Genomic DNA, 13,565 nt, shown 5'->3' on the forward strand with positions numbered 1-13,565 from the left:
CACAGGCCCCAGGCAGGCAGCTTCTCTCCTGTACCACACCACACCGACCTGGATTCACTCACTCACTCACTCTGGGGGGAGTGTATGTGTGTGTGTGTGTGTGTGTGTGCCTTCTCTTTTTATCAGTTTTATGTTATGTTTTTTATGAGGACGCCTCGGTGTCGACTGCCGCAAAACGCCTTGTTCTGTGTGTGTGTGTGTGTGTGTGTGTGTGTGTGTGTGTGTGTGTGTGTGCGTGCGTGCGTGCGTGCGTGCGTGCGTGCGTGTTCACACTAATGTAGCATTGCCGCTCTGTGCTTCTGAGACCAGACGGATCAAGGACACGGGAAAAGATATAGAGTGGAGAGAAATAATTTTATTTTGTTCTCCCTCTTCCTCCCCCCGTTCCCTCTCTGTCACTCTTCTTACCATTTCAACTGCCATGTAACATTTTCTCTCTCTCCCTTCTTTTTTCTCTTTCTTGTCATCCCTCCATCCCTCCTTCTCTTCCCACCCCTCTCCCCCTCCACTCTACCCATTCCCACTCTTTCTCGCTGCCTCTCTCTCCCCCCCTTGCCATCTCCCCCACCTCCCTTTACCTCTCAGATCTGAACTACTGCGGTACCCACCAGCCCTGTAAGAACGGGGGCACCTGTTCCAACACAGAGCCTAACGAGTACCAGTGTGAGTGCCAAGAGGGCTTCCGCGGGCGCAACTGTGATATCGGTGAGTTCGTTACTGCGGCAGTATTTCTGCATAGAATTCTGAGAATAATATCAGCATGAATGAACTTCTAGCACATGGGCAGTTAGCGACCAGATTCATGATTGAATTTGCCTTGCTTTTGAGTTTGACTTCTCTCTCTCTCTCCTTCTCCCTTCCCCCGTCTCTCCCTCTCTCCTGCCGTTCCTCAGTGGAGCATGCGTGCCTCTCCTCCCCCTGTGTGAACGGGGCCACCTGTGCGGAGGACCCGTCAGGTTTCAGCTGTGTCTGTGCGGACAACTGGACCGGACACACCTGCGCAGACGGTAATTAGCGCCAATCAGCACGGCTGAGATTACCCGGGATTGGTTGTGATTGGAGCAGAGCCAATGCCCAGATTCTAATCAGTGTCCAGGATGAGACTAATTTACACAGAACACAAACAACGCAGTAATCAGATGCAGATATAATTCATTACACCACAAACACATGAACAACATGGGGTCGTCCATGCCCCCCCCCCCCCCCAGTTGTTATGTGTGTCAGAGAAAGAGAGAGAGCTCTTCCCTGAGCGTGTTAGTGTGTGACTCACATAAGTAGCCCACATCAGCACAGTCACGGCACCCAGGACCCATTCTGTGAGTCTAGTATGTGTGTGTCCCTGTCCGTGTCCCTTCAAAACAGGTAGAGCTTGCTAAGCTGCACATGTTAACATGGGGTGTGTTTAGGGTAAATGAGGAGCGGAGGGGATGTATTTTGACCTTCGCCAGAGATTCTCACATAGCCAATTAGCTAACAGGCTTAAGCATTTAAGGTAAGATGGGCGCTTGGTCTTTCGTTAGAATACCAATGACCCCTGTCTGCCTTCCCCCTTCTTCCCACAAGTTAACAGGGGCCCACACAGCTTGGAGAATGTTCCACTTCATCATTACGGGAGGGGGGGGGGGCATTGAGGTCACAAATGTTTAGGTGGATTACAGTGCCACTCTGGTCCTGCCTCTGATTCGAAGATCTCTCTCGTGTGTGTGTGTGTTTATGTGTGTGTGTGAAGCAGTCGCACAGCGTACGATAATATAATCATGTATAATAATAATATAATATTTGCCATTAAGCAGATGATTCATTTTACGTCTGGGTATCTAAGAGATGTCTGGATAAACATGCAGTGTTCCACTGTCTCTCGTTTCACCCCCATGTTTGTTCACTATGGTGAGTGACGGTGTCACAGGTGATCTCCTTCCCTCGGTGAGGACAGAGGGGAACCGTAGCCCCGAGTCACAAATGGGAAGGGGGGAGGGGTCCATATGTACTCTATGTCTCCCTCCCTCTCCCTCCCTCCCTCCCTCCCTCCCTCCCTCCCTCCCTCCCTCTCTCCCTCCCTCCCTCCCTCCCTCCCTCCCTCTCTCCCTCCCTCCCTCTCTCCCTCCCTCCCTGTCTGTATCGCTGCTTATTTTCCTTTAAAGTGTGTGGGAAAGTATGAGAGTCTGGCTGTGCTCAAAGAAAGAAGGCAATTTAGCCTGTCTGTCGCTCTCTCTCTCTCTCTCTCTGTCTCTCTGTCGCTCTCTCCCTCTCTCTCCCTCTCTCTCTCTCTCCCTCTCTCTCTGAATGGACACCATGTTGAAATGAAAATTCTCAAGGCAATTACATTGCAGTTGTGATACCAATTAGAATGCTATTATTTACGCAGCGTTTGTTGACAACATGGTTGAACTATCTATCTACTGTTTGTCACTGGGTGGGAGCATGAAGTCACACACACACACACACACACACACACACACACACACACACACACACACACACACACACACACACACACACACACACACACACACACACACTCTGGGGGACAGACTATCGTTTCGAGTTTTAGGGCATGGATGTCGGGAACCACAACACGGCTCTGTTTTTCGACGTGATTTATATATTGAACATTAATTAGAGGGTACTTTGTTTGTTATTGACTTTCCCCCTGCGCTGCGGTGGCTTTGAATTGGGTTACTGTGCAGGGCTGGGGTCAGGACCATTGAAACTGGTATGACTGTAGGGTTAGGTCAATTGGAAAGGTTACGAGAGAGGGGCTGACAGATGAGAAATGTGCGCTTACAGTGGCTGTGCATGGAGAAACGATGACTGCCGTACTGTACAAATATGCCATGTTAGCCTATGGGTTCACCCGACCTACCGCTCTCTTTCTCTCTCACTTCCTCCTTCCCAGCCTCTGCTTTCTACCCATTCTCTCTATATTTGTCTCCCCTTTTTCTCTGTTTTTGAATTCCTCTCCAGAGTAGTGGAACGAGGCGTGGCTGCTCCTTCCTCTCCCCTCTTTCTCTCTCTCTTTCCCTATCTCTCGCTCCCCTATCCGTCTATCTCTGGATGGGAAAGCGAGCTTAGGAGATCCGGTGAGGTGTGAACAATGTGCGGCAGATGATTTTATTTATCAGTGTTTGCTCAGGAACCAGAGCAAGAGAATAGGGGAATGAAAACCCGGCCCGCAGGAGCATTTGCACACCGACAGAACATCTAGGAGCACACACACACACACACTCACACATGCACATGTATCGCTAACACACACACACACACATGCACATGTATCGCTAACACACACACTCACACATGCACATGTGTCGCTAACACACGCAACGTACAACTGCACAGACATTTTTACATTTATATTCTAGTCATTTTTTAGCAGACACTCCAATCTAGAACGACTCGTTATGCGTGCAAATAAGAACGCTGAAACAACCACATAAAACAAGCAATAATAGGAAAAACATTTCTAGAAAATAAAGGTAAGTACGAATCACGTTGAACACGCAGACTTGACAATTGGTTGGTTGATAAATTGTTTGGTTGTTTGGTTGATTCATGTTCATTGCCCACTGGTTCTTTTATTGTTGGCCGTATAATCAAATGATTTAACTGGTTGAGGAAATGATTTCTGTCTCCTTTCAGTGGTGCGGCAGTGTGACTCAAAACCGTGTGGGCGTGGAGCAACGTGCCAGGAGTCTCCGGAGAGGTTCCAGTGCCTCTGCCCCCCCGGCTGGACTGGCAGAACCTGCCGACTAGGTCAGTGAGATGGACGCTATGGAACACTAGTAACCTACAAGAGAAATCTCTTCTGTATAGATACGTCGGTATATCCGCACAAAGCACTTCAAGCTAGAGAATCCAGTCACCAGATCAAACTCAGTATGCGCACAATGTTACACTGTGTCCATTACCCCCCAAGCACTCTCATATTCAGAAGAAATTCCCCAAAGCCCTGATGCATATTAGTTCTAATGACAGATGATACTTCAGTAGAGGCTTTGTATCAAATCAAGTTAAACGAGCACGTGCACGCACGCACGCACGCACGCACACACACACACACACACACACACACAGAGGATGGGGGCTCATAGTGTCCGTGGCATGTAGCCTCGTGGTTAGAGCGTTGGACCAGTAACCAAAAGGTTGCTAGATTGAATCCCCGAGCTGACAAGGTAAAAATCTGTCATTCTGCTCCCGAACAAGGCAGTTAACCCACTGTTCCCCGGTAGGCCGTCTATGTAATTAAGAATTTGTTCTTAACTGACTTGCCTAGTTAAATAAAGGTTATATTTAAACATAATAATTGAAGACATAGTTCGGGATGACAGTCTCCTTATATCCCTCTGTGTTGTAGTGATATGTCACCCTGACACCTGATAATCACCTACAGTTCCACTTCATAGCGTGCAGTACATTGCTCACATTTAACTTGTTTGCACTCAGCACACGCACACACCACAGCCCAGGCTTTAGCTCTGACCCACAGGATAGGTTCCCAAAAATCCTGACCCTCCATCTGGGAAAAACAGACTCAGTACACACACAGAGAATATACGTTTCCATAGTTCTCTCTCTGTCTCTGAGCCCTTCCCAGTCTTCACTGTGTGGGTCAGTGAGAATCCCCTGCCTTCAGGCTGTTCTTACAGAGGTCAACGCTCCCCGGTCTCTCTGCTTTTCCCTTGCCTTCAGGCTGTTCCTACAGAGGTCAACGCTCCCCGGTCTCTCTGCTCTTCCCTTGTCTTCAGGCTGTTCCTACAGAGGTCAACGCTCCCCGGTCTCTCTGCTCTTCCCTTGTCTTCAGGCTGTTCCTACAGAGGTCAACGCTCCCCGGTCTCTCTGCTCTTCCCTTGTCTTCGGGCTGTTCCTACAGAGGTCAACGCTCCCCGGTCTCTCTGCTCTTCCCTTGCCTTCGGGCTGTTCCTACAGAGGTCAACGCTCCCCGGTCTCTCTGCTCTTCCCCTGCCTTCAGGCTGTTCCTACAGAGGTCAACACTCCCGGTCTCTCTGCTCTTTCTCACCCCTGGTGGTGAATCCTTATGGGTCTGACAGCAGCAGGGTTTTAATTACCTGACTGCTTCCTGTCTCCTAATTGACTGTGTCACACCCTCATTCCCCCCCTCCCCCTCCCCCGCTATGAGAGACCACCCTGAGGGGTCTCTCTCAGCACCAACACTCTGGAGTATGGTGGAGGAGGTGACAGAGACACTATTGCTTCTATAGCTACGCCGGAAGTGGTTCAGCTCCCCGGGGTCTCGTGTAGGAGATGAGACTAGAGGTCGATTTCAAGTTTTCATAACAATCGGAAAGCGGTATTTTTGGACACCGATTTGGCCGATGTTTTTTAATTATAATTATTTTTTAAATATTTTTTTTACACCTTTATTTAACTAGGCAAGTCAGTTAAGAACACATTCTTATTTTCAATGACGGCCTAGGAACGGTGGGTTAACTGCCTTGTTCAGGGGCAGAACAACAGATTTTTACCTTGTCACTCGGGGATTCGTTTTTGCAACCTTCCGGTTTCTAGTCCAACGCTCTAACCACCTGCCTTACATTGCACTCCACGAGGAGCCTGCGTGGCAGGCTGACTACCTGTTACGCGAAGGCAGCAAGAAGCCAAGGTATGTTGCTAGCTTGCATTAAACTTATAAAAAACAATCAATCTTCACATAATCACTAGTTAACTACACATGGTTGATGATATTACTAGTTTATCTAGCGTGTCCTGCATTGCATATAATCGATGCGGTGCCTGTTAATTTCTCATCGAATCACAGCCTACTTCTGCAAACGGGTGATGAACTGTCGTTGCACCAAACCTAACCATAAAAAACAATGCCTTTCTTTAAAATTAATACACAAGTACATATTTTTTAAACCTGCATAATTTGGTAATATTGCCTGCTAACATGAATTTCTTATAATTAGGGAAATTGTGTCACTTCTCTTGCGCTCCGTGCAAGCCGTCCGGGTATATGCAGCAGTTTGGGCCGCCTGGCTCGTTGCGAACTCTGTGAAGTCCATTTATTCCTAACAAAGACCGTAATTAATTTGCCAGAATTGTACATAATTATGACATAACATTGAAGGTTGTGCAATGTAACAGCAATATTTAGACTTAGGGATGCCACCCGTTAGATAAAATACGGAACGGTTCCGTATTTCACTGAAAGAATAAACGTTTTGTTTTCGAAATTATAGTTTCCGGATTCGACCATATTAATGACCAAAGGCTCGTATTTCTGTGTGTTATTATGTTATAATTAAGTCTATGATTTGATATTTGATAGAGCAGTCTGACTGAGCGATGGTAGGCAGCAGCAGGCTCGTACGCATTCATTCAAACAGCATTTTGCCAGCAGCTCTTCGCAATGCTTCAAGCATTGAGCTGTTTATGACTTCAAGCCTATCAACTCCTGAGATTAGGCTGGTGTAACCGATGTGAAATGGCTAGCTAGTTAGCGGGGTGCGAGCTAATAGCGTTTCAATCGGTGACGTCACTCGCTCTGGGACTTGGGGTAGTTGTTCCCCTTGCTCTGCAAGGGCCGCGGCTTTTGTGGAGCGATGGGTAACGATGCTTCGAGGGTGGCTGTTGTCGATGTGTTCCTGGTTCGAGCCCAGGTAGGGGCGAGGAGAGGGACGGAAGCTATACTGTTACACTGGCAATACTAAAGTGCCTATAAGAACATCCAATAGTCAAAGGTATATGAAATACAAATGGTATAGAGAGAAATAGTCCTATAATTCCTATAATAACTACAACCTAAAACTTCTTATCTGGGAATATTGAAGACTCATGTTAAAAGGAACCACCAGCTTTCATATGTTCTCATGTTCTGAGCAAGGAAATTCAACGTTAGCTTTTTTACATGGCACAGATTGCACTTTTACTTTCTTCTCCAACACTTTGTTTTTGCATTATTTAAACCAAATTGAACATGTTTCATTATTTATTTGAGGCTAAATTGATTTTATTGATGTATTATATTAAGTTAAAATAAGTGTTCATTCAGTATTGTTGTAATTGTCATTATTACAAAATAAAGAAATTGTCTGATTAGTCGGTATCGGCTTTTTTTGGTCCTCCAATAATCGGTATCGGCGTTGAAAAATCATAATCGGTCGACCTCTAGATAAGACGCCCACACACAGACACACACAGACAGAGACACAGACAGAGACACAGACAGAGACACGCGCACGCACACATGCACGAACACACACACACACAGCCTCTGGCTTAATTTAGCTTTATTGGGCTAACATTTCAGCTACCACAGCCTCTGTCATTTTTGTTATTTCTCTTTTTTAAAAGGTGTATTGCTCTCTGTATATATGACCGTGTAGATGTGAGTTATGCCAGGCTCTTACAAAAGGACTGCTGCTTTAAATTGGCGCAAGCTAAAAAATTGTCCTGAGACTCCACCAGTGATTTTATTGATGTGTTCTCTCTCTACTTCCCATCTCGCTCCACAGACACCAACGAGTGTGACATGGGTGTGTGTGTCCATGCCCGCTCCTGCCGTAATCTGATTGGTGGATACCTGTGTGATTGCCTGCCAGGCTGGGCGGGGCCAAACTGTGACATCAGTGAGTATAAGGTCAAGGATGGAGAAAGATGGTGTGTGTGTGTGTGTGTGTGTGTGTCTATGTGATTGAGTGTGCTGATCTATGTGTCTCTCTGTTCTGTAGGGAACAGCAGTTGCCAGGGGTTGTGTCTAAACGGAGGTCACTGTGAGGACTCTGTGTCAGGCTCACGCTGCCTGTGTGTGCTTGGTTTCTCTGGGAAGCACTGCCAGACTGGCCCCAGTCCCTGTGATAGCACCCCCTGTCAGCACGGAGGCCAGTGTGTGGACCAGGAGGGCAGGGAGGAGCTGTGTAGCTGTCCGATCGGCTACTCAGGGACGTACTGCGAGGTCAGACTCCATTCTCAGATTCGTCATCTTCCCATTGGTTTTCTGTATCCTCCTCACATATTTTGTTCTTGTTCATATTGTCCAGGTGGTGGTGGATCTGTGCAATCCCAACCCATGCCAGCAGGGGGTGCCCTGTCGGAGCACCGAGGGGGGGTACATGTGTGCCTGCCCCGAGGGTTACTATGGTAACGAGTGCACAAGCCTTAAGGACCCCTGTCATGGCCAACACTGTCCAGGTGAGGCGTAGTGGGATGAGATTTTTTTTCACATTATATGTGTGTACAGGTATGTTTGTTAACTAACTAACTAACGTGTCTCCCTCTCTCTCTTTATTTCTCTCTGTGTCCCACTAGGTGCCATGTCAGACCCAGCTCGTGGAGGGGTCAATCTCTACATGGTGTTGGTGGGTGTGTCAGCGTTACTAATGGCGTGCGGCTGTGCAGCTTGCGCCCTCTTCCTTTCCCGTCTCCACCGACGACGGAAAAAGACGCAGGGCGGGCCCCAGGAGGAGGGCATCAACAACCAGAGGGAGTTTGTCACCCTCGTCCGAAACCTAGACCGCCCCGCGCCCCTCCTGCCCCCTCTCACCCCCAACACCACCGCCCACACCCCTGTCCCTGTACCGTGCTGCTGCGAGGAGATCGAGCTCACTCTGCCCCCCTCCCCGGCCCACTCACAACTCTCCCCTGCACTCAAACCCTCAACCCCCGCCGCCAAACAGGACATCTCCAACCTGGAGAGGGAGAAGCTCAACCGCTTCCACTACTCAGACAATCAGGAACTGGAGGTGTGACCTTTGAACTGTCAGAGGCTTTTATTATTTTGCGCCCACTTCTCTCTGCCTGGCCCTGGACCCCAGCGCTGTGCCATGCTGCATTGGTGATAGGTGGTGGTGATGACCTCACCCGACCCATCCCTCTCTGAGTTGACTCCTCATCTTTTGTGAGCTGAGATTGTCATCTGCTACATAGCACATATTGTTGGTGTAGAATGCTGGGCCTACGGGGTAGCTGAGCAGATTATCAAGAAACAGCATGGCGGTGAACTTTAACCTCCGACTTATGACATCATGCACTTCTGACCTGCTGACCCCGGAGCTAATCTTATGAGGGTTGGCCTTGAGTTAGAGTCTGGCTTGTGTCTGAGTGTCTCTGTGTTTTATGGGAACAGCTGTGAGGAGCCATTTGAGCCATTCCCCAGGTGTTAATGTCCCTCTGTAGGCACCCCACTGCCCTGGTTGCCCTGGAAGGCCTAGATGGCCTGCTAGTGATATCTGTAACTGGACCGCTACGTAGACTGTAGACCTGCACTGTGGCCACCTGGGCCGGAAGGCAACTGACAGGGGATGGGAGGGAAGGGCAAAGTGGTTTTAATTCCAATCAGTCCATTTCCACATTCATTATTGAAGGATAAACGGTGGTATAATTATTGTGTGTGTGTGTGTCTTTGTGTCTGCGTGTGTCAGTGCGAGATGTGTGTACGCGTGTCAGTGCGAGGTGTGTGTGTGTGATAAGCATTACAGACCGTCATGCCTGTTGCCAGGAGAGAGAGAAAATGACTGAAGGAGCAACAAAAGAGCAAAAAAGAATCAATGAATGCAAGCTTTAGATAAATAAAGAGGGAAAGGTCAGACAAGAGAGTAGAGCCTGACCCCAATCCATTTGAACCATGAGAGAACTGAGTTAAAACATGACACTGATGCCTGTGCCGTCTCTGTAACACACTGCAGTTGTCGAAGATGTCAAATGTTTTTTTATACCTATGTGTAAAATAGCTCTGTTGTATATATGTTGTACATATTGGTATTGTTTTTTTTTTGTACTGTGGTTTTTCTCTGAATGTCGCTGTTTTACTTCGCTCTATTTGTCCTCTCTCTCCTTCCATTCGTCTGGGGCTGCCAGCAGGTGTGGATCGTAATTAAAGTGCATTTACCTTCCAAATCCATGTTTGTGTCGCGGTGTTATTTGTGTCTCAGATCCAACACAAATGGATAGGTGAATAGATAGCTTTCAACAATCCCGTCGCGGTAGATCAGTGAGTTCATCAAGGGAGGTAGGAAGGAAAGACATTTTCAAGTCGTTGAATGGGTCATGCAGTTCCATGGCTGGTAGAGCCATTCTATTCCACCAGTACTGGGAGTCCAGAAAGGATATTCCATCATGGAGAGCATGGCTGTAACCATGACTGTGTCACCAGATCACGCAACACACACATACACAACCCCACAGCAATCACTCAAACCTAACACAACCACTCATGCACACACTGAGCGATTGTAATTGTGCCAGGAAAAACTAAGGATATAACACCTGACCGGCTTTGATATCCCAAAATGATTTAATTGCCTGTGAGGGACTTTCTTAGTGTGTGTGTCCCTGTACCTTTATGATAGAGAGCAAGAGATACTGTAAGTGGTTTCACAATACAGTCAGAATGAATATGTGATTTATATGTATATGCGTGTGTTGTGAGAGAGAGAAAGTGAGAGGTCACAGCAGTTAGAGTGAGCAGGCTTATGGCTATGACGAATGTGACCTTTGCCCTTCTCAGACAGGCTAAAGGGTGGAAATGACCATGGGCTTCCCGTCCCCACCCTGGCCACAAGGAAATGTAGGAAATAGAGTTTCTACCCCACACACACACACACACACACACACACACACACACACACACACACACACACACACACACACACACACACACACACACACACACACACACACAAAATCACTGCATTGCAGAGACCTCTTCACACCTGCTGTGCAGCTCAGGATGACTCCATAACCCACCCATCATCAACCATACATACAGAGAGGGTCGAAGTTCCTCATTGTACAAAGTTTCAAGTTCCTTGTTCATTTATCATCCATTGATTTTGCCATCATACTAATGCAGGGTATATATTATACATTCCATTTATGGTGATGTATCCTATTGGCTGTTAAGTCCAATGGTACTCGAGTGTGCGTTTGTTCACTTGGCGTCTCTTGGATGCCTGTATGTATGCCCCTGCAGCTTTGAATCCATGAACTGGGGGTCAAGGTTAAAATCACAGAGGGTGGTTTCAATGTTTCTACCAGTTCCTCCAGAACTATTTTGAGGAACCAGAGACCAGCAGCTGTTGTAAACCTGCAGTGTTTGTTCTGGCCTCTCGATATTCTTGTCAGAAATTAGCTTTAGAGTGCTTGAAACGAGTGATGTTGAAATGATCACGTTTCCTACAAGTTTCCTCATGGTTTTAGTTCTAATCATGTGTCACGCCCTGGCCTTATTATTCTTTGTTTTCTTTATTATTTTAGTTAGGTCAGGGTGTGACATGGGGAATGTTTATGTTTTGTTGGTTTTGGGTGTTTATTTGGTAAAGGGGTTATGGGGTGTAGTAGATGGTTTTGTGTTGAGTGTATATGTCTAGAGTTGTCTATGTTGGTTAGTTATCTAGGAGAGTCTATGGTTACCTGAATGAGTTCCCAATTAGAGACAGCTGATTTCGGTTGTCTCTGATTGGGAGCCTTATTTAGGGTAGCCATAGGCTCTCATTGATTGTGGGTAATTGTCTATGTAAGAACGTTAGTAGCCTGTATGTTTGTGCACAACGTTTGTAGCTTCACGGTCGTTTTGTTATTTTGTTGTTTTGTTAAAGTGTTTTTGTGTCGTGTTCATCTTCGTGTTATAATAAAAGAAGATGGCTTATTTTCCAACTGCTGCATTTTGGTCCGTTAATCCGCCACACGATCGTGACAGAATTACCCACCATAGGACCAAGCAGCATGACCAGCGGCAACAGGAGCAATACAAGGATTTATGGACATGGGAGGAAATTTTAGACCGGGAGGTACCAGGAGAATATAACCGCCCCAAAGCTGAGCTGGAGGCAGCGAAAGCAGAGAGGCGGCGATATGAGGAGCTAGCTCGGAGGCAGGAAAAGGAACCTACAAAGGATCTGGGTTACACTACGTGGGAGGAGATCGACAGGTGGGCGATCAACCCAGGGAGAGTGCCGGAGCCCGCCTGGGATTCTCTGGCGCAGTGCGAGGAGGGATACCGGCGAATGGAGGCAGCACGACGAAGCGGTAGGAAGCCTGCGGGAAAACCCAAAAAATTTCTTTGGGGGGGGCTTAAAGGGAGAGTGGCGAAGTCAGGTAGGAAACCTGCGCCTACTCCCTGTAATTACCGTGGAGAGCGAGAGTACGGGCAGACACCGTGTTACGCAGTAGAGCGCACGGTGTCTCCTGTACGTGTGCATAGCCCGGTGCGGGTTATTCCACCTCCCCGCACTGGCAGGGCTAGATTGAGTATTGAGCCGGATGTCATGAAGCCGGCCCTACATATCTGGCCACCAGTGCGTCTCCTCGGGCCGGTTTACATGGCACCAGCCTTACGCATGGTGTCCCCGGTTCGCCTACATAGCCCGGTGCGGGTTATTCCACCTCCCCGCACTGGTCGGGCAACGGGGAGCATTCAACCAGGTAAGGTTGGTCAGGCTCAATGCTCAAGGGAGCCAATACGCCTGCACGGTCCGGTATTTCCGGCGCCACCTCCTCGCCCCAGTTCAGTGCCACCAGTGCCTACACCACGTAACAGGCTTCCAGTGTGTCTCCAGAGCCCTGTTCCTCCTCCACGCACTCGTCCTATGGTGCGTGTCTCCAGCCCGGTATCACCAATTCCGGCACCACGCACTAAGCCTCTTGTGCGTCTCCAGAGTCCTGTGCATCCTGTTGCTGCTCCCCGCATTAGCCCTGAGATGCGTGTCCCCAGTCCGGTACCACCAGTTCCGGCCCCACGCACTAGGCCTAATGTGCGTCCCCAGGGTCCAGTATGCCCTGTTCCTGCTCCCCGCACTAGCCCTGAGATGCGTGTCCCCAGCCCGGTGCCACCAGTCCCGGCACCACGCACCAGGCCTACAGTGCGCCTCAGCCGGCAGGAGTCTGCCGTCTGCACAGCAATGACTGAACTGCCCGTCTCCCCAGCGCCATCTGAGCCATCCGTCTCCCCAGCGCCATCTGAGCCATCCGTCTCCCCAGCGCCATCTGAGCCATCCGTCTGCAATGAGCCTGCAAAGCCGCCCGTCTGCCATGAGCCTGCAAAGCCGCCCGTCTGCCATGAGCCCACTGAGCCGTCCGCCAGACAGGAGCCGCTAGAGCCGCCAGCCAGACAGGAGCCGCTAGAGCCGTCCGTCAGACAGGATCTGCCAGAGCCGCCAACCAGACAGGATCTGCCAGAGCCGCCAACCAGACAGGATCTGCCAGAGCCGCCAACCAGACAGGATCTGCCAGAGCCGCCAACCAGACAGGATCTGCCAGAGCCGCCAACCAGACAGGATCTGCCAGAGCCGTCAGCCAGCCATGAGCAGCCAGATCCGTCAGCCAGCCATGAGCAGCCAGATCCGTCAGCCAGCCATGAGCAGCCAGATCCGTCAGCCAGCCATGAGCAGCCAGATCCGTCAGCCAGCCATGAGCAGCCAGATCCGTCAGCCAGCCATGAGCAGCCAGATCCGTCAGCTAGCCATGAGCAGCCAGATCCGTCAGCTAGCCATGAGCAGCCAGATCCGTCAGCTAGCCATGAGCAGCCAGATCCGTCAGCCAGCCATGGGCCATCCCTCAGTCCGGAGCTGCAGTCCTTCAGTCCGGAGCTGCAGTCCCTCAGTCCG

The 13,565-nt window shown here is 49.2% G+C and overlaps 1 protein-coding gene across 1 annotated transcript in view; it reads left to right on the forward strand.

Moving 5' to 3' along the window:
- LOC129821818 (protein jagged-1b-like) overlaps positions 1-9,862 on the forward strand; it is a 43,160-nt gene extending 33,298 nt beyond the window's left edge. The window contains exons 7-13 of the mRNA XM_055879494.1: positions 586-705; positions 894-1,007; positions 3,643-3,756; positions 7,479-7,592; positions 7,695-7,918; positions 8,004-8,154; positions 8,272-9,862. Coding sequence (XP_055735469.1) covers positions 586-705; positions 894-1,007; positions 3,643-3,756; positions 7,479-7,592; positions 7,695-7,918; positions 8,004-8,154; positions 8,272-8,711 — 1,277 coding nt within the window. The 3' untranslated portion in view covers positions 8,712-9,862. The remainder of the gene's footprint in view (positions 1-585; positions 706-893; positions 1,008-3,642; positions 3,757-7,478; positions 7,593-7,694; positions 7,919-8,003; positions 8,155-8,271) is intronic.
- The last annotated feature ends 3,703 nt before the right edge of the window (positions 9,863-13,565 follow it).

This window comes from Salvelinus fontinalis, chromosome 24 (genome assembly GCF_029448725.1).
Source record: "Salvelinus fontinalis isolate EN_2023a chromosome 24, ASM2944872v1, whole genome shotgun sequence".
NCBI lineage: Eukaryota > Metazoa > Chordata > Actinopteri > Salmoniformes > Salmonidae > Salvelinus > Salvelinus fontinalis.